Source organism: Takifugu flavidus, chromosome 17, assembly GCF_003711565.1.
Source record: "Takifugu flavidus isolate HTHZ2018 chromosome 17, ASM371156v2, whole genome shotgun sequence".
Classification (NCBI taxonomy): domain Eukaryota; kingdom Metazoa; phylum Chordata; class Actinopteri; order Tetraodontiformes; family Tetraodontidae; genus Takifugu; species Takifugu flavidus.
Genome location: NC_079536.1, coordinates 6535917 through 6557047, shown reverse-complemented (window position 1 = coordinate 6557047; position 21131 = coordinate 6535917). Strand labels below are relative to the sequence as shown.

Sequence of the window (21131 nt, the reverse complement as noted above, 5' to 3'; positions counted from 1 at the left end):
ATGTACAGCCGCAATGGCTGCCTCCCTCTCTTCTCCTCTTAAAAGTATCAGCGCAGATGGGAAAAAAATGGCAGGCACTTAGGAGGCACCGGCCATGTCGCTCCCCACTCCCCAGCTCTTGTTTTTTCTCTCCCTGTGATCATATTTGTATTTGTTTAAGAGCTGAGACTCTAGAGATTTATAGGCTTAAAACCGATAAAGATGAATTGTTGCGCCTTCACTCCCTCTGATTCCCTCTCTGTCCACTCGTGCTTAGGCCCTCTGCTGCTTTTTGCTTTTATTACTCCATTTTAACTGGTTTAAAGAAGCCTCACATCCACCTGCGCTACAAAAATGTGGTGAATGCCATACTGAGCTCATTCAACCCTGTAATATAAGTGTAAAAGGAAAAGATGAAACCAAAGAATCACCCAATAAATAATACCAGTCCAGCAACAGATGTGCCACAAGTACCACTTTTCCACACCTCTCAGCCAAATACGGTTGGCAGCAGCCTGCGTTTTGCAAAGAGCGGTCCGGTGAGATAGTTTATGAGACGGAGCATGTGCAGCATAAAGCAGACGTTGCTATCCTCCTCTTACGGGTTCAACCCATGATGACAGTATTATGTGCCTATTCATCTTCTAAGTATTGTGCTCTTACTTTTCCTCTATTCCCTCATCTGGTTCTGTATTTTCCTCGCCGTCTCATTCCGTGGCTATCGGATACCTTACGTAGCATTAAGTGCGTCGGTAATTGACAGGCACGCTAGATGACAGATTGACCACTATTCTCATCGTAGGCTGTGGCCCTCCACCACACCATCATCGTCCTTCTCTCTATTGATCTGCCTGGGCGATGTTTTGGGCTTGAGTGTCCCAACCAAAGACTCCACATCTGATACTCCCCTTCTGTGTTAGCGTTCCTGCCACCAGCCTGTGGCCAGCTGTCAAGGCGGAGGAAGATTAGATTAATGTTTTTGCTCCTTGCATAGAGTTTTATGTGGTGCTGAAATTGTGGCTCCAAATCAAAATGTAGACATGTTTTTTTCCTCACTCCTTTTTGGTGGCGCTTTTCGCAAAGTCAAAAAAGAAAAAAGAAAAAGACGGGTGTGAGGGGATGCTGAGATTTTGCCGATAGTGGAATGAGCAGATGCCAATTAGCTGAATAATTGGATTCCAGCGTTCTGTCCCAGTGGCAGTGAGAGCTGAGAGAGCCGAAGCCACGGATGCCTTTTTGAGAGAGCCCCATCTGGAATTGATAGGCTTTTCCCAAGTGGGGCATACAAACTTCTGCTACAAATATTGTGCACTGATGATAGACATAGCCGATGGCGAGGGGACTGATCAAGCAAAGCAAATGGACTTCCAATTGTGGAGCCAGAAGGCAGGAGGGAAGGAGGAATGGAGGGGAGGGGTGATGTCTGGTCTTGAGTGAGTGAACTAACTGGAGCAGGACGGGGGAGGGAGAGAAAACATGCCCCCTGGGGAACCGCAAGACACCCCCCCCAAAAAAAATCAGCACCACCAATCCCAACAGCATGGGCTCATTCTCACTAGGTCCCCTCAGCTTTTATGTGGCTCCTTGTTCTCCACAGCGAAGCCCTCAAACTCTGCGCGTGAGAACTTTTACGACTACTTGAGCTGTTCATTATCCTAATTCGTTGTCCTTCATGTCCCTTCTTCCCTCTTTTATTTGCATCTTCACTTGATGTTGAACTTTCTAGAGCATAAAAACTTTAAAATTCCCCCTGCATTCTTTGAAATATTAAATAAATTTCCAAATAAATACCACAGTTAATAGGAAAATAACTAGAACAGGCTATGAAGAACAATGTCGGAATGCGTTGTGTATTTTATCACTAAACTCCAAGATTTCGAAACAGCCAAAATAATTAATGGATCTTGGTAATATTTGAGGTTATTCCTCAATTTTTGAGTGCCAAGGACTTTATGAACTGGGGAGGCTTATGTGTTTCTTTGTTTTTTTGCCATTCCATATGTTACTCCTGACACACACACACGCACACCTTCAATCCCACTCCCCCCCCACCCCGTTCTTAAAGCTGTTTCACGTTTGTCACGGGGTGGGAGGCCTCTTGATGAGGCCGTATCCAGAGGATGAAAGGAACTCTGTTTGTCTCTGAGACTAAAGGTGTAATTATGTCCCTATTTAGAAACAATAAATCCCCCCCCAGTTTTTTTATTTATTAGCACAGAGTACAGATTACCATAAACATCATATAGAATGCATAAAGAAAGTTTCACGGATACTTTTATGTAAATAATTTGGACTTTTTCATATATACAGCTTTTTGTGCTCATCTGTAGTGTTATTTTTACAAGCTGGGATAGAACATTTCTATTTGTAGGTGCATGTAATTATATAGCAAACCTGCAAATTAAGTTTACTTTCAACCAAAAGGGCTGTTTTAATCTCAGCTCAGTAATGGCGAGCCGAGCTCATCTGTGTTGCCTGCCACTATAGTACAGGCCGATACCCTGAATAGAGACATCATGCTTCTGTCTTCTGTCTTTCTATAACATGTCAGGTATATTAGTAAACCCTTAGTTGCTGTCAACCCATTTTGACATACATATTCATTAGGTCTCATCAGGAAAATCTCCTATAGACCTCTTGTGCAGTTCTACTTTTAGGACCCCCCCACCCCCAGCATCACCCTCCTCCTCTCTTCCAGTGCATCCACCTTTCCCTCCTCCTCCGCTGCACGCCGCTCTTCAGTAGCTCACACACAGCAGTCTCTTGTCTTCCTCACATTCTGCAGGCTCGGACAGCTTTGCGAGCAGGTTCTGTCCACCCCTCACCCGCCTCTCGCCCCCCTCCATCATTCATCAGGCCTGATCCAATCAGTGATAAGGGAGGAAGAGGGGGAAGATAAGGCCACTCTTGGGAGCATTCCCGCAGGCCCCCCTCTGTTCACCACCACAAGCAGTTTTTTTCACTAAAAGATAATATTTGCCTCCCAACAATACGACATTTCTTTTCCAATCTGAGCTTGCAGGAGTGCAGATTCAATGATTCATTATCTGTTGTGTGCGTAAGTGAAATGATCTCTTTCTCTCCAAGGTGGTACCTTCACAACAACGTCAGGACTGTACGCAGGAAACAACTCCCTGACAAACTCAACTGGCTTCAACAGCACACAACAGGTGGCTACACCCCCCCCCCCCCCCCCCCGCTTTTTTTTTTTTTTTTTGGGTTCTGCTACCAGCAGATTTTACTTAGTATTCTGCAAATGTGCAGCTTTTCCTTTCCAACCTGGAAATCCCTACAAAACACACACGCAGTACGTTCATGACACAAATCACTCTGGATGTGAAAAGGTCAGCCTGCAGGAACATCTACTGTATCTTCTGTAATACAAATATATTATGACACAGAGGAAAGGGTGAGAAAAGGAGCAAGGCGGAACATTGTCCAGATGTAGGGCAGAACAGACATGTGTTTGCATTTATGTTTCTGAATCTCTACTGTAAAGTAGCAACATTGGTGTAAGATATCAAACTCCTATGTCTCTTCAATCACCCTTCTGCCTTTTCCTTTAATTTTAATGTCCTAAGTTGCACTTCAGTGTTCAAGAGTTCTGTTTTTCTGTCCACTAATGTTCCACCTGTCTCTCACAACAGGACTACCACAGTTATCCAACCTTCGGTCAGGGGCAGTACGCTCAGTATTACAACAGCTCACCGTACCCTTCACCCTACATGACAAGCAACAACACCAGCCCCAACACACCCTCCACCACCACCACATACACCCTGCAGGAGCCGCCTCCTACCATCACCAGCCAGGCCCTGACAGAAAACCCTGCAGGTAAAAGTCAAAGGCAGCAGATTTGCTTTGTTCGACCCGAATGTCGGCAGTTTGATCCTGCTATTAAATAAACAACTGTACAAAATGGTGACAAGCGAAGGAAGATTAAATCAAGCTGCATTGTTTGGCAACTATGCACAGACTTTATGAGCTAGTCGAAGTATCATGACTGCATTTGTACTCATCATTCAACAACAAAGACATCTGGCTTTGACTAAATCTAATATTATACAGTCATGTAATTTGAATAAATGATGTCTCTGTTTGCCTATTTGGCACATACGCCATAACTTCTTGATTATTAAATCATCATAGAGCATGGCGTAGAGTCTTGTATGTATTTTGCTGCTGATTTATGGAATGTTTGTTACCCATAGGTCTGCGTTATCCCTAAAAATAGCCCCAGGAAGCAGGCTTGCATCAGGACAAATGGGCACTTTTTTCTCTGAAAGCTCATATTCTGCAGACCCATTTCATCCTCCCTTTCTTCCTTATTTCCTTCCTTTCAGGAGAGTACAGTACCATCCACAGTCCATCAACCCCCATTAAAGATTCAGATTCAGATCGATTGCGCCGGGCCTCAGATGGAAAGTCACGTGGCCGGGGCAGGAGGAACAACAACCCATCACCGCCGCCTGACTCCGACCTTGAGGTAGGGTGAGCCCGCTACCTTGGCGACAGACAGCCTCACCCTGTCTGAGGCTCATGGACAATAATGCACTTACTTATTTGGCTGCCACCCCAAGTTTAACATGGAATGGCCATTAATTCTTAAAGCTTTTATTTAGTGGAAATACTTTATTCATACATTGTGGAATAAAGACAGAATAATGTCAGTGAGTCAAAGATTCTTTGACAATATGTTTAGAATTTAAACAAAATAAATAGCCCTGATTAAAGAACTGACATCATGGCATGTTAACATATCTAGTTAATTAGTTTGTCACTATTGATCACTCTAATGTAAAAGCGTAGGAGATGGAAAGCATGTGGCGGGGTGATGGGGAGCACTGTTGCGGTGACCAAATGGGTTCTGGTCCCCGTGGCGTGCAAATACATGCTCTTGGCCTATTGAGCAGGAGGATCACCTTGCAGCCCGACAGAGAACGCCATTGATTTTGCCTCTTTCCTCTCCGTCTTTCTTTGTGTCTTCCTTCCCCTCGTGCGCTCCTGCTCTCCAGCGAGTGTTCATCTGGGACCTGGATGAAACGATCATCGTTTTCCATTCCTTGCTCACGGGGTCTTACGCCAACAGATATGGACGGGTGAGTGACAGACTGTGACAGTAGCCTCGTACTTTATCAGCAACAGGAAAAAACAGAATCTGAAGCGAGCAAGGGAAGATTGATTTCACCTTGAGTCCATGGTGAGAAGATAGAGCATAGCTCAATGTACAGATAATTATTTCTTTTTTTAATAGGACCAATGAGGCTTGGCAAGCATTTGGCTGCTGGTTGCAGCTGTTGGAGCTATGCGTGGCTGGTCAGGGCTCGGCCGTAGGGGCTCACAACACTTGCACTCTAAATGTCTATTGACACATCTTAAGTGTTCCTTTCTCCTTCAAAAATGCCACATTGTTAGTTTAATTAAGTGCTTCTCAATCCATCCTTCTCAGGCATGAATCTCCCTAGAGACTCTGACAAAGGACTCAGTCTGGCCACATGCCACCTAAACTGAACACGGGACCTGCTTTAATTAGGATTCAAATTATATATGTTGCATACGTATAAACAAATATCACCAAACTTATATTAGTTTAATACCGGAAGGTCATCTTCCATCCCATGTTGCTGTGCATGCTTATGAGATGAAGAGTTTACTTTTCCAGGCTTTGCTATTTGTTATTCCACGTAAATTGCTTCTCTAAATATAAACTTTCAAAACAAACAATTTGGGAAACAAGACCGAATCTTATTCTCATGGATTTATTAAGGTCATAGGTTCTATATAGCATTTAAAGCGCATCTACCACTCATATTTTTCTCCTTTACAAATTGGACATATCATTAAAGCTGAATCAGAAATTGGCAGATTTTCCAAACATGAATAAATCCGCATTTTGTTTTCAGAGCGGTATTTCTAATCTCGCTTGTTTTGTCTATGGAGTTCTGGTTTTGAAGTCCAAAATGACACATTGCTCCTCGTATGTCATAGAGCTCCACGTCTGCGACCCATGCTCCATGCCTTTGTTCTGATATGAAGGGGTGTTTGATGGGGGCACTGTTTTGTTTTGGGGGTGAAAGAGGGCTGCCCCGCGACCCTGCCGTATTTATTTACTTTATTCTTGGCTCTGCATGCTGGGTAAAAGAGAGAAGCAGGGCTCAGGAAGCCGTGGCTCAGTGATGAGGGACTCCACAACTGCACACATGCACACACAGGGTCTCTAGTGTGCTCCTCTGAAACAGGAAACACTCCTGACTCCATAAGGGCCCATTCCATCAGAGCTCATATAGGATTTGACAGCCGCTACGGTCCCTCTCACTTCCAGTTCCCTCTGTTGTTCCTACTTTTTCTCTGCCAAATTCTTTTCCTGTCTTCCTCCAATTCTCCAACCTTCATAAAAGTAGTCCTGATCCCAGTTACCAGAGAGCTTCCTCAAAGCGCACTGGAAACATAAACCTTGAACTGGACTACCTCTTTTTAAAAAAAAAAAAAATTAAGTGTCACTCTAACTTTAGCATAAACAAAAAAGTACAAAACCAGTTTCCTTGCATAGCTGACTATAAATAGGTGTGTATCTGTGTAAGTAGACTTTCTCTTACTCACACTGACCTCCCACTTACTCTGGCTCCACACACATGGACACACTGCTGCTCTTATCAGCTCTTTTAATTGGCATCAGCTCACCCCATAAAGCTGATGGCTGAGGCCAGCTGTGCTGCTATTGGGATGGCCAGAGCCAGAGCTTAAAGTGGGCGGCCAGGCTGCGGAGGGGGTTGTTATTGGTAAGGGGCTCAGAGGAAGAGGGGGATGGTGGGGCTGGCGCCCCTGTGGATGGCACTGACGTTTCTGGACAGGTGGTGCCGAAGCAATGACAGCAGCAGCACTTTGGCCTTCTGGCCTGCTTGTATTCTTAACTCCCTCACTGACTGATTGTTTAGATTTAATTGGAAAGGATTCACTTGCATTTGCACAGGCCCCCTTTTCCCACCAAACCAGGCCTTAGTGCTAATTCAGCCAGCAGCGTCAGTGGTTGTGGGGGAGAGCAGGAGAGCTCGGAGCCTGTTGCGCCGAAGGTTAATTATTTTTGATGAGTTCTTACTGAAAGATCGATTCAAACTGGGAGGTTAGGAGGAACAAGAAATCCTCCAGAAGTGGGGATTGAATTCTTCTTGTGTGGCGTCCCCCCCCCCCCACCCCCCCGTCATTTTAGTGAAAACATAAGCATTGAGGGGTGTGACAGGTAATCAGCAGAAAGCTCAGGTGTGTCTTCAGGTGGTTTAACTCAGTAATCCCTGCCTGGCCCATTTTTAATGCAGTCTCAGTCAGCTGGAAGAAAAGAAAGAAAAGCCTCCACTGCAGCCATTGTCTCTCCTCATCCTTTTGTGGAAGATAATGCGGTGATTAGAGATTTAAGATAAAAAGAGATTATGTTTGCATATCAACAAACAGCCACCCTATTAATTATAATAATGTTTTTTTCATCGTATTTCTTTGTCAATTTATATGAACATGAAAAATAATTATCAGCCTTGTTACTTTTTAAATATTTATCAGCAAGTTATGTTTGCCTCTTAACTCTCTTTTTATTTCAATGAAGAATTGCACTGTGGCAGGCTCATTAACTATTTACAGTGGAGTTCAATAGTCTTCACGTATTGTCTTACAGACGCTGCAACCCTATCATCCTTACAGCATATGCTACCGACAGAGAGCATTACAACTGCACTCATGGAATTGCTATATTTATTTTATTTTGAGAGTATTTTTTTAACTAACATTCCATAATCAGAGGACGCATCGGGGCAAAGAGGTGCAGAACGGGCTCTTTCCACTGGCACAGTGACCTGCAACGGTTTTAAACAGACCACCCCCTGAGAGAAGAGACACGCTTTTACTGCGTTCATTCAAGTCTGATGACTATTCTGGTCCCTTTCGGAGGAGTCGTAAACAGAGGCTGAAACTTTTAAGTCCGCCTAATGTCTTCTTTTATGGGAAAGCTTGCAGAGGAATGCAAAGAAATTCTGTGTTAATTGAGCGACTCAGAGAGAACTGCATTATTTATTGTTTCCCATTAAATCCTTTTAAAATGGAAGAGAATTGACCCGGACAGTTTGATGTGATTGTGTTCTCTTTTTATTTTCAGGATCCACCGACATCTGTGTCATTAGGCCTGAGGATGGAAGAAATGATCTTCAACTTGGCCGACACGCACTTATTTTTCAATGACTTAGAGGTGAGTCTGTGTTGTTTTGACTCTATTTTCCCCTCCAGCCTGTCCATGTTATGCCTGAATTCTGTTCTACTGTCTGCAATTTAATAGTCAGAAGAGAAAGAGCAGTCAAGGTTTAAGCAAAGCAACAACTGTTTCACAATGTGGAGCCTGTCAGTCTCCTGTTGGTGAAGTACTACCATGGAGCCCAGGGGATGCCATGAATTTTACATGTCCTGTCTTTCTCTGTCATTCCTGGGTCAGCAGTCCTGCCCCCATCTTCTGCATCCTTCTCACAGCAGCTAGCTCAATTTGTCAGGCTCTAGTGTTTCTGCGTCCACTCTGTCTGCCCCGGCGTCACGCCATGTGCTCAGTGTCGCCGTCCACATACGTTGAAGACCCCTCAAGTCACAGCAGCATGAAGTGCCCAAGGCAAAGAGGCCCTTCCCCTCCTCTTTGCCTTTTTGATTCATGTGTGCTGTGAGTAAAATCTGCCCCTGAGGTACAGGAATAGAGGGATCAAGGGTAGGGATGTGTGTGAGAATGCGAGAGGGTGTGGAAATGTGGGGAAACAACAGAGGCACAAACTAACATGGGCTTAAATTCATACTTTAACACACAAATGAAGGAATTAACAGCACAGTTTATGTGTTTGCCTTAGCTTAATCTCTTTTTTTGGAGCTACATGTACAATTTCATGGTTCTATCTTTACATTATTTGTCCCTCTGTCCTCCCGGTGAATACGATCCCACTGACCCAGCGCTTTTCCTCGGCCTCCTGCTTTACACTGACCTCACAGCAGAGGAAATGTTTTGTTTGATACTTAAGTGTGAAGAGATGTGTGGCCGGCCTGCCAAGTCTCATTACTCACCACCACGTTAGGCAGCGTTACACAAAGCAAACTCAAGAGGGGAAGGTGGGGGGGAGAAAATGTTCATTCTCTCAGACAGACGAGTGACTGAGATTCCAAACACAGTCATTGTGATCAAAGTTAATTGGTTGCAATTGGCCAGTTAAATATTTCCTTATGCTGTGGCCATGTAAAATCCACTGTAGCTGCGCTTGAACAGGCATGCTCCAATCAGCTGCAAAAAGTCCGCTTATGACAACATTTAAATGTGGTTTTTACTCCCCATCTGTCCTCTGTTTTGATTTCCTTTCCTATGTGATGAAACTTTTCACATGTGGAGCAGCTCTGCTCTGTCTCCGTTCCAAAACTATTGGATTTTGTTTTGACACTGCCAATGTTTCTTTCAGCCAAAGCAAAATTCCGACTAAAATAGCAGCCTGTGTGTTCTGCAAGAACGCTTTCTAGGATGTCCAGCATAAGGAGCTTTATGCAGACGGTGCAGTTATTGTCATTAACAATCATTCCAGAGAAGGAGAGACATTCTGTTGAAGGCATATTGATCCATCCTCTTAAACTGAGCCTGACCAGTCTGAGTGTTAAGTGCCAGTTCTTTAGCAATGCTTTAGCAGTTGTGTTTCCTCTCTGCTGATTTACAGTCCTCATTCTCAGATAGAGCTAAATAGAGGGCGACTATAAATATAACAGCAGCAGTTATGTATTTAAGCATGTGCAGAAATGCATATGGTCCATCTAATTTAGTCTAAGCCATAAAGGGAGACCCCAGAGGCTGTGCAGAAACACAGGTGCATAGTTAGTGGTCTAGTGTGTTTGCGTGTGTGTGTGTGTGGGTGTTCTAACAGTGTTGTCCTACCAGCTCTTAGAAAAGTGTAGTTATCACAGCTCCTTTGCAGCCATATTCTGTGTGCAAACTCTCATATTTCTTTAAGATCAAGTGTAATTTAATAGTGGATATGTGTGTGCGCGCATGTGTGTGTGTGTGTGTGTGTGTGTGTGGCTTTAGCATGCTAAATTCCATTTAACCCTAATCTCTCTCTCTCTTTCTTTTTTTTCTTTTTCTTTTTTTGTAGTTTTGTTGTTTTTTTGTGGAAATGTTCTGCTCTCTCTCCTTAAAGAAGTCTTCTGCAGCGACACACAGTGATCATCCCAGGCTCGTACCTTGTATCATTTGACCATTACAATCTGTTTTTATCACCAAATATGCTCTCAGTGAAAAACATTTAGGGAACGTAGCTCAAAGTATTTGTTAGGAATACCTGCAAGGAGAAAATGAACGTAATCTTAGCACACGCACCCCAGTCCCCATTACCAGAGTAGCACTGCTGTACAGGGGGGGATGCACAGTTAATTGATGGTCAGGATTGATGTGTGTAATGAAGCCCACTGAGGCTGAACACACGGAAAAGACTGACAGCTCTGCTGTGACTCCGGGTGTGAGTTTACTGTAGGTGCGCTGCAGCAGCCCCAGTGCTTGCACCATGCACTATGTGGGAACCAGGGGCCTCTCTCTCCCAGGCCAAGCCCCCTGTATTCCCTTGTCAGTGGGGTCCACGGGCGGCCGTCTCCCCCTTCCCCGGGTGAGAAAACAACCCTCCCTGTCTCGAGGATAAAGGGCAAGGGGGCAAACCACTCACAGCGATAGGAGAGGGGGAAGAGGTCTCTGAAGGTGGAACTATTTGAAATGAGTCCAATGATGCTTCAGTGCCGTGTGTTGCACTGCTTTTCACACACTTGCACAAGTACACACACGCGCACACACACAGACACTACCCAAGGCCCCTCATACACACTCCACACACATAACATTGGTGCAACCTGGGGACACTGAGCTGAGTACCTTTTATAGCTCCCAGCCTGCAGTCATGGGGTTGATACCTCCTCCGTCACTCTCGCCCAGCGGCTGCCTGTTAATGAGAGATGCTGTGAAATGCATGGGTACCGTTTCCTCGTGGCTGAAATGTTCCTCTGGAGGCTCTTACTGCTGCACCATTCTGCTAGTTTTACGACCCACAGTACAGACTCAGATTCAGCACTCGTCGTTCATCTGAGCGGTAGATTTATATTGTTTTCCTTCTTCTGGTTTCATTCCCGTTGAGGGCCGTAATGCAAACTGTTTATGCACTGTTGCAGAATTTATGCACAACCTGTAAGATTCAGGATGGTTGCAGGGCGTAGCGGTAAATTTTGAAGGGATCTACAAATTATTTTCACTTTTGCGTGGAGTTCATGGCGTTAGCGTTCTGAAGCGAAAATTTCTGGCCACCTCTCGCCACAATCAGACAAAGCAAGCATGAGACCTGCAGCTGTGTATACATCCATCAGACAGCCAGAGCTCAGAGAGTGACGTAAACCGCAGCTTTATGACCTCACATCTTTTAAAGAGACTATGCATTATTTTTAATGGAAGGACTTTGAGACATATTTTGGGGAAATCATTCGGTCGGTAAACTAAGAATCTAACAACAGAGGGAGTTTTTCTCTATGGTTTTTGAGTCTATAAATCATTAATTCCTATATAATTTCAACTTCGTGCCATCCACCCAGACATAACTCATTAATCTAGGCAAAGCGAGATTTGTATATTTTGGAAAGAAAATAGAAAGAATGAAAGCAAAATATTCAAAGCTACAGCTTCAGATTACTGCACCGACCAGTTCATGCACCAGTCCTGTATGATGGCAAATAATGAATCTTAAAATATCAGAGCCAAGCCTGACTCGGGATTACTCAGATTTGTTCACCTGACATGAGCAATTGTTTCTGGGGAGAAAAATAAGAAATTAAATGGGATGACAGTAAATGCAATTATATCACTTTAATTATTACCCTCCCAGAAGTGTGGGTTAAGCACTCTGGAACTTAACTCCTGTGGCTCAAGCTTGGACTCTGGATCGGAATGAAGAGGGTTCGAAGAAATATCCCTTTGTTGCCCACATCCTGTCTTTGACCCCCAGGTATTCACAGCTCCCTCCTTCCTTCACTCCAGACAGGAGTGCCTGTGGTGGGAACAGAGAGAGGAGTTGCTGGGGGTCAGAGACCGTGGGGGGGTTGGGATGACAGCCACTGCCGGTGGAGTGGCGGCATTGAGAACCTGCGAACCATGGACGAGCCTATTTCACATGGCATTAGCCTGTAGGGTCACAAGGAATACTGTGATGATGGCTGTTATCGCTCACCCTGCGGTTTGGCCACCCACCCCCACCCCAGCAGCTCACCTGAGAGAGACGAGAATGGGAGAGCCTGTGTCCAAACTGCTGACTCTGGACATGGCAAAGACCCAGACCTTCATGACAAGAACAGATCAAACTTTCCTTTCAATGTTTTGGCAACACATTACCCATATTCACCTCCATCTCTGCCCCGTCCGCCTCTGACTGCGGCAGTCACCACTCCGCCTGAGCTCCTTCCAGAGCTACAGGAAGAGTCTTGCCATTTATGCTGATTGCTTAATGACAGATGCCAGGGGAACAAAGAGAGCTCTGATAACCTTCCTGACAGTGAGGAGATTTCAGCAGACTAGTGGAAATACACAGAGACAGTGAAAGGAAGTGGGGATGATAGCATCCCGAGGAAGCTACACAGACTACCATTTTTCTTTTTTTTATTGTTTCCTGCAGTGATTGAGACAAGTCTGCAGCTGAATGAACAGAAAAAGGAGCCTAGCCAGTCAATTTACAGGAAAGCTGCAGTGTTTGCAGAAGGAACAATCACAATGGCTTCTGGTGGAGGGTCTTCACTCCTGAGTACAGTAGAAACATCTGGTGTAGGTTAGCAGTGATTGTAGGTTTTAGGCAGACCACTGTTTGCTTGGTGAAAGGAGAACAGAGACATTTGAAGGGAAGGGAGACGTTCAAAGGCATTTTCTGCTGTGTGCCACAATTTTAAAGCCCCACTCGGTATTAAACAATGAGGGGATATGACTGTGACCCCTTTTTAATGAGGCAGTGACAGCACATTTCTATACTTTCACACCCTGTATCATGCCTGCATGAGAGGTCATTTCCCTTCATATCTGCACTTGTACGAGCTGAACCCACAGCATCAGTGGCTCCGCGGTGTTTATGAGGCCTTCAGAAGCATGTGTGTGCGTTACTGTACATTACCCACAGCCGACCACGCTGCGAAGAGGGTTATGCTAGCAGTAACTGTCAGAATCTGCCCGTTTTATTATCGGCACCTTTCCTCCCATTCACACAACCATACAGCCAAGTTCAAGTGTCAACACAGTGGTATATTGAGTAATAAAGACAAGGGAAACACAAAATGAGACGGGATCAACCGTGTGCTGACCAACTGACTGTGGGATCTGGAGATCTGGTCTACTTATTGGCTTTGAGAATTTGGCCGTGAAACATTGTTCATAATGAACTGCTTATAATGGCTACAGAAATGCCCAATTGCCAAGGTTTATTTATACACTTTGGTTCAAGTTTACAGTTTGGCTCATCATTTATGGGGTGAAATGGTTCGCAATGTGCTGCCAGAGTGTGGAAGAAACCTGGGAAGAGGCGGCAGCAGCAATTAGAGAGTGATGTCCCCAACTGAATGGCTCTGTAGCAAAATAGAAGGTGTGGCATCAGCCTCGTCAGTCTGCAGATTGTGACCTCATCAGCGGGTAATTAGTGGAGAATAGAAGCATTCCAGTCACTTGCACCAGAATGGGAGGCCTTTCAAAGAGGGCTTTATGAGGTGCTTAACCCTGGCTGCTGTTTTTGTTTTCCTAAACAAATAGACATGCTTCTACCACCTGAAGAATGTACACCAGCACATCTGGATTGGATTCTGACCTGAGAAAAGATTGGGAATAATTTACGAACATAAATAATAGGAAAATCCCCACTGGTAGCCAATATTCTAGCCTGAGACAAATTGCTGCTAAAGATCTGCTGGTGAGGGGCTGGAGGCAGATAATGCCAACAGTCTATCTTCTGGAATGAAGGGTTTTCTCTATGTGAGGTCACTCTGGACTCTCCCCCGGCCATCACCCGCTACTCTTCACAGTCTCTGCGTCTCTGCCCGTCGACCCCCTTAACGGGGTGCCGGAGCCCCGGAGTGCAGGGGAGAGGGGTCACGGGGTCAAAGTCTTTTCCTCTTTGGATCTCGGGGCTTGCTGGGAGAGGCTTGGCGAGAGAATGGTTGCATTAGAGCCGGGGTTGGGGGGTCAGGATTTTAATTCTGTTAAAGAACAGCTGGTTTGAGTTTCTCCTCACTTCAGTCTCCCCTCCCTCTCCCCACAAATCCAGGGAGATGAAAAATTTGTTCAGAGGGGAACTAGTAAAATAAAAAAAGGTTTACAGTCCAAAGTCCTTACCCTCACCCTGCTGTAGCATTAGTGAGGAATGCAACAACGTCAGCATTTGGCCTTGGAGTGATTGACCAAAAACGAGGAAGTGCTTTCTGTGTTTTGGTGCCTTAGCAGTCCGAAGAAACTTAAATTAAAATCCTTGGAATCCTTTTTTTGGGGGGGGGGGGATTCCTTTTGCTCAAGTTTCAACATTTCAAAGATTTTGTTATTTCCGAAATAACATTCAACGGGGGAGACTAACATCTTTTTGTTTAAAAGCTGCAGTTCTTCCACGTAAATTCCTCAATATTAGTTGGACGTTCGAGTCACTTCCTGTTTTCACTCCAAATTATTCAATGTTTGATCAAATGCCTTCAACTGCAGTATTTGTTGATCTTCATCTGAATGCCAAGGCAGGACTCCCTCACATTTCAGGCTAGTTGTGGGTGGGTGGGTGGGGGGAGGGGGGGTGGTGAGGTGGGGGGTAGCAGGAGGCACTGGAGCTCTCCTATAAATGGAAAACTAATAACAGATTTTCAGTCTGCTTTTCCCTGCACTCTTGCCGGCTGCCTGGCCCCAGGCTGTGTTGGTGTGTGGCGCAGCAGCAATCAAAGGTCATAATTTCATTGGCGGTTAGCATCAGGTTCAATTTTTCTACTAGGTTACATTTACCAGAAAGTCTGGATTGTGTTACTGTGTACTGGTGGAATCAGTACGGAGCTGCAAAATCCCTCTGCCCTTCCAAGGGGAGCCAGCCCCCCCCCCCCCCCACCCCCCCGAGGGGAACAGGAGTGCACACATATGTTTAGAGATATGCGTTTAACGGGGGCGCATGCACGTGTGGAGACCAATAATGCCAAGCTAGTTTACGAGCATCCTTCTACTTTATGTATCTCTATATCAGGACTCACACTCATAGTAGCTTCTGAAATAGTTAGTGAATTGATATTTGATCGTTCCGTCTCTGGATGTGCATATCTTTGGACCCCTCTAGTGGTTACAATCCTTTCTGCACTGGCGGCAGGGATAGTGTCTGTTTTGGACAAGGAAGAAAGGAAGATATGTTATTTCTTGTGGGAAAGGATCTGAAACGTGTGGTAATTGTGATTTCCCTCAGAATAACACTTTTTGGGGGGGATTTATGGTAATTACGGTAATGGTAATTCTATCCTTTTAAAGTATTATCGTTCGGCTATTAATGAAAACCATCCAAAGAGATTCACAAGAGTTTCACTACTTAATTAACAGGAGGTTTTGTTTTGTGTGTTTCAGGAATGTGATCAGGTTCATATTGACGACGTGTCCTCAGATGACAACGGTCAGGATCTGAGGTATGACGATCATTTGTGGTTAAATGGTTGCCTTAAACATGCCACAGGCTGGGCTCAGAGGTTATTTCTCTTTCTCCCTTCCAGCACATACAACTTTGCCGCCGACGGCTTCCACGCGGCCGCAACCAGCGCCAACCTCTGCCTGGCCACGGGCGTGCGGGGAGGCGTGGATTGGATGAGAAAGCTGGCCTTCCGCTACCGGAGAGTAAAAGAAATCTACACCACCTACAAAAATAACGTCGGAGGTATTTCCCAACGAGCTCCGTACACATCTGTTATACAGAAAAGCACGTGCAGATGCCCTCATTACGCGGGCCAGCGTCAGCGCACGTTCACGTGTGTGTTCCGTGAACTCGCGGGGCCACACCGCTCGCTCGGGGTACATTTTGAAAATTTCAGTGGTATTCAGAGCGACCGGTCCAACCCAAACATTGTTACTCTGCCTTTCAGGTCTGCTGGGCCCGGCCAAAAGGGAAGCCTGGTTGCAATTGCGAACAGAAATTGAAGCCTTGACAGACTCATGGTTAACACTGGCACTGAAAGCACTGACATTAATCCACTCAAGGTAGGATTCCAGTGATGGAAATTGCACCCAGTCCCGCACCGCACATTTGTGAACTCGCATGTTGTGTAACACAGACAGCGGCGAACTCCCAAAGTGTTCCAGAAAAAACACATTTGTCACAGGGATTAGTTCTCCTGGTCTGATCTCCTGATCGGAGATAAGCGCGCTAAGAGGTGATATCATGCCCGCCCCGTCTCCCTCCGTCTGCTCTTCAGGTCGAACTGTGTGAATATCCTGGTGACCACCACGCAGCTGATCCCCGCTCTGGCTAAAGTCCTGCTCTACGGCTTGGGAATCGTCTTTCCTATCGAGAATATTTATAGCGCAACCAAAATAGGTAAATCCTGCGTGTGAAATGCGATTTCACCCACCCTCGGGGGGGGGGGGGGTTATCATTCTAATGTTTTTTGTTTTAATCTGTTGAGTGCAAATAGCTGAAACCCAGCCTACTTAAATGAGGGGCTGGTGTGGGAGATGTAGTCACTGGAGAGGATTGATGTTCCTCAGGCCTAATCAGCCTGGGACTATTTTCTTGGATCTGGACCTGCGATGGGCCAGATCCAGGGGCGACGGGCCTCTCCCATGCATATGAAACCACTTCTGCACATTTACGTCGTTCCACAGCAACATTCCCTCTCTGCCTGCTCCTCTTTCTTCCTGATCTATCGCAGTCCTTCCACATCGATGTTTCAAATAGTAGATGTCAATATTCTTGCATGTCGTGTTTTAAGGGGGGGGGGGTCCACAACATGATAACCTCTACAAACGGTTGCATCACTAACATGCTGTCGACCTCTCCACAGGGAAGGAGAGCTGCTTCGAGAGAGTAATTCAGCGGTTCGGGAGGAAAGTTGTTTACATTGTTGTCGGAGACGGTGTGGAAGAGGAGCAAGGCTCCAAAAAGGTAGGAAAGGGGGGGGGGGTGTCCCATCTCTAGGCAGAGCTAAATAAAAAAAAATGCTCTGGCTTCCATTATGCATACAGAACATTAAACTTGCCCACCAGATCTTTCAAAACAAAGGAATCGCTCCCGTCTGAAAAGTCTTATTTTCTGTGAATCACTTATCCTCTTAAGTACGAGAGAGAAACTCTGTAGTGGGTAATCAGCACCTTTGCTCCACCGGCTCAGGTTTACAGGGACGGGGCGGGGACAGATGGCATAATTATATATCCTGGGTTTGTGCCCTGAACAGTGTGAATGCAGCAAATGAACTGCTAGGCAAGCTCTGTCAGGCACGCTGGAGGCCTGTAGTAAACAGCACTGGCGGAAAAGAGCCTTAAATCACCCTTGATTAAATTTTGAAGCCGATGTCTGTCAGACTTCTCAGTATCACTTCTGATGAACCTGACAATCTGATATTCCCTTCTTTTTTAACCTTACCTGTTGGCTCTTGTTCCACATTTTTGTGGAGTCAGCATTTCACGCGTTTGGATGCGAACCAAAGGTTGCACGGAAGCTACACGCGGCTAATAGCATTCACGCGTGACCACCGCGGGAAGCCGCAGGATCCCGATCGTCTCCCGCCAGAAAGGTTCCAGTTTCACCTGCTCCTCGATAAAATCCTGGAGACGGACAAAGAGCGATCAGGAAGAGGTAGCAACCTTTAGCCAGGATAAGTGTGTAAGGCAATAGTTCGGTGTTGTGGAACGTGAACACACCCTGGGAATAGAGCCGAGAGGCTGATGGCGGAAAAAGATGCAAATATTTTCACTCAGTCTTAAGTTGTTGCAGTGTGACATTGATGGAAGAATATGGTGTTTTTCCTCCCCATGGAGCGGTGCGAGTCCCACGGCACACCGTGTGGTAAAAGGTTTCTGTGTCAACATCAGAGACGACGTGAAATAACAACAATTTCACCCGTCAGGAGGCGCATATCAGACGTGACACTGCATAGGATTACAAAAGCAAAGGGTCTAAAACGGTCCCTGCACCCCCCATTCCTCCATATACCAAAAAAATAAATAAAAAACAGCAATCTTTGAAACAATTCCACCTTCGGTTATCACCGTCGGAGAGGGGGAGCAGATAGCATCTCCGGCTTTTCAACTTAAAAGCAAAAGACGATTTCCAAAACAAAAAGCAAAGAGGTTTTTAAGGGTCAGTGCAGGTTCCCCTAAGCGGAACATATGCCTGGGAGAGGCCGTGCCTTTGATAAAGGCAGGGTAATGGGCTCCACACAGGAGCTCAGGACTCTACCTGACAAGCTCCTTTCATTCTCTTCAGCTCGGGTTTCTCCCCCGTCCTCCACTTGGGAACAACAGCTCATTTGCACTGTCCTAAACTCACACACACACACACACATTTGCAAGCAGGAGGTTCCTGCAGGAGATTGTTTCTGCTGAGCTTTTTTTGGAAGTAAAGCTAAAATGCATGACAGGTTATCTCAATGCGACATCCAGTCTATTAAAGTATTGTTTCACTCCTCCGACAGCACAACATGCCCTTCTGGAGGATCTCCAGCCATTCTGACCTTATGGCCCTCCACCACGCTCTAGACCTGGAGTACTTGTAGCACCCTTCTGCCGCTCCGTAACCACTGTCCTCCTCCCCGGCCCCCGTCCTACGCTTGCCACAGACCCTGCAGCCCAGAGGAAAAGCAAAGAACGGGGGAAGACAAAGGCAGAGAGCGCTTAATGTGGCGACACGCCGCCACACTTCGTCTTAACTCTCAAACTTTCTCTTTTTTTCCACTCGCTCTCTCTGGAAGTGAAAGAGAGCGAGGTGGATTTATGGCGCCGCAGCTGCCTGCCCTGGTTACTGTGAATTGGCCACTTTCTGAAGCTGTCAGAGTGTTTTACGGCCGCCCGTTTGTGCCGGGACTCTGTCTGGGTTCACACCTGTGAGGAGAGCAGAGCTACCGACGGCCGCCGCCCGCTGCAGGACTCCGCTAACGCTAAAGCTCCAGCCCGACGACTACTGGCGCCGACATTTCTCTGTCCGTTCGGCCCATCCCTCCGCTCCTCTCCTGGTTCCTTATCTGTCTGCCCACTTTTGAGCCTCCAGGGGCAGAGGGACACAAGCGACTGACCCTCTGTTAAGCGCTCTTTTTATTTATAAAGGGAGACTTTGTGCGGCGCTGCACCACCGAGAAGGTACCTCAACCCCAAAAGACTTGTGCCTTTACCCTTAAATCCCAGACTTTGAAGGACGAGGGGGGGGGAGAGAAAAGGAAAAGGGGATTTCCAATAATTTAAGTCAAATCCTAAAAACTTTCTGGACAGTGCTCAGACAATCATGTATAGCGGGACTCTTTTGTGTGTAAGTTTGTAATCACTGGACTATTCCTTCCTATATTCATTTAGGTACATGCTCTTGAAAGGTGGCAATGTGTTTCCCCCCTCACATAAAATTTGTTTTTGAAGTCCTCCCGTCGCACGTCAGCGGCGCGACGCCCGGAAAAAGTGTTGACGTGTTGAAGTTTTGCTCGGTAAACAAATATGTAGATACTAGAACGTTGTGATGAATCGTATCGTCAAGACCAAAAGCATGGATCTCAAGTGTCAACCGCCTCGCCTCCGACTCTGTGATGTTTCTCCTTAAAGGAAAAGCCCGACGGGGTCGTTTCAAAGGGTTTTACGTGCTTTTTCAGACAGGTCGCTCACCGGTCGCATCATTTCTCCGACAGTTTGAAGCGAACGCGACGTTGCGTTCAGGGTTTTCGGACGCGACGGCTCCTGAACGCAACTCGTTGACAACAGATTTGGCTCGGAAGTCGCTGGTTTGAAAAGGTTTCATTCTCTTTTATACATGTGTAATAACAACTTGTACAGCAAGCGTAATTTTGTATTGATGTAGTGTTTTTATTTCGACTATGAAGATACGCCGTCTCCCTCTTCGGAATAGCCGGAACACGCGGAGCCCTTTTGGTGACGCTTCGAATCAACGATGATCAGTTACAGAAAAGCCACTAACTTCAAAGGGTTTGCGGATCTCCAGGACATGTGCTATCGACTGTGAATTTCTTACGCAGAGACCGATTTTCTTGTGTTTCTACTTTTCCTCTCCTTTGCACATGATCGCTGTCGGCCTCTGTATTTAAATTCCGAACCCTCCCGGCGCCGCCTCCGACCCACCCGCAACCTCGTCCCCCCTCCCCTGCAGACTGGGGGGTGGGGGGGGGTGTCTTCACATTGCTGCTAGATCAAGGTAATGGTAGGTACAGTAAATATAGAAGAAATATTTTATAGATTCATACAGCACGCTTTTTTTATATTATGTTGCGCTCATAAATGCAAACTGGAAATACTTTACATTAAAACGGGCCTCGTTGTGAAATGCAAAAGATTGTCGTGTCTGCAAAATATGTGTACAGAAGGTGTTTTTTTTGGACATTATTATTTGATTGTGTTTAAATTAATAAAACTGATTTGTGAACTGTTGCATGTCGACCTGTGATTATTAATCAGTGATCTTATTTTGTTCTCAACAAAAGTCTTTTAATTGGTTACAAAATAATCATTTTGAAATCCTGATGTGCTCAAGCTAGCTGCAGACATCTGGTCATGGCTTTCTTTACTTTTTTTAGCCCCTCTAGAGATTTAGTTAATCCTCCATTAGATTTTAAAGAGATACTCCAACATACACAGCCCTTCCATATTTTGCTGAGTCGGGGGAAACCAAAGTTCAGACCACTAATTGCCTCAGTTTAGCCCTCAAATGTTTGTAGCAGCTTGCCTAATTAACATATATCCAACTCCTCCAATTCACATTGTTCAGTTAGCTTAACACAACACATGAGGAGTATTTAGGAGCCTGATTTTATGCGGCGGTGGCAGCAAAAACCCTCCAGCCTGAAGCATCTGGTCTCCTAAACCACGCCGGAGAACTGAGCATGCTGGGATTGAAATATTCCAGATCGATCGTGTTTTCAGACGGAGCGGTGGTGAAGTACGTGTA

At 45.7% G+C, this 21131-nt stretch overlaps 1 protein-coding gene and 1 long non-coding RNA gene across 19 annotated transcripts in view; one reads left to right on the top strand and one right to left on the bottom strand.

Moving 5' to 3' along the window:
- The window catches only part of eya1 (EYA transcriptional coactivator and phosphatase 1), a 48035-nt gene extending 27421 nt beyond the window's left edge, over positions 1-20614 (top strand). For all 18 annotated transcript variants that reach the window (XM_057013255.1, XM_057013247.1, XM_057013246.1 and 15 more), the window contains 11 exons: positions 3067-3149; positions 3627-3813; positions 4323-4465; positions 4995-5078; positions 8120-8209; positions 15611-15669; positions 15754-15914; positions 16120-16234; positions 16450-16571; positions 17038-17138; positions 18667-20614. In XM_057013255.1, coding sequence (XP_056869235.1) covers positions 3067-3149; positions 3627-3813; positions 4323-4465; positions 4995-5078; positions 8120-8209; positions 15611-15669; positions 15754-15914; positions 16120-16234; positions 16450-16571; positions 17038-17138; positions 18667-18747 — 1226 coding nt within the window. In that variant the 3' untranslated portion in view covers positions 18748-20614. The remainder of the gene's footprint in view (positions 1-3066; positions 3150-3626; positions 3814-4322; positions 4466-4994; positions 5079-8119; positions 8210-15610; positions 15670-15753; positions 15915-16119; positions 16235-16449; positions 16572-17037; positions 17139-18666) is intronic.
- On the bottom strand, positions 11855-13202 carry LOC130513943 (uncharacterized). Its single transcript, XR_008946872.1, has 2 exons — positions 12270-13202; positions 11855-12184 (listed from the first exon to the last, which is right to left on the bottom strand). It is a non-coding gene; the product is annotated as an uncharacterized LOC130513943 (long non-coding RNA).
- Positions 20615-21131: the final 517 nt, after the last annotated feature.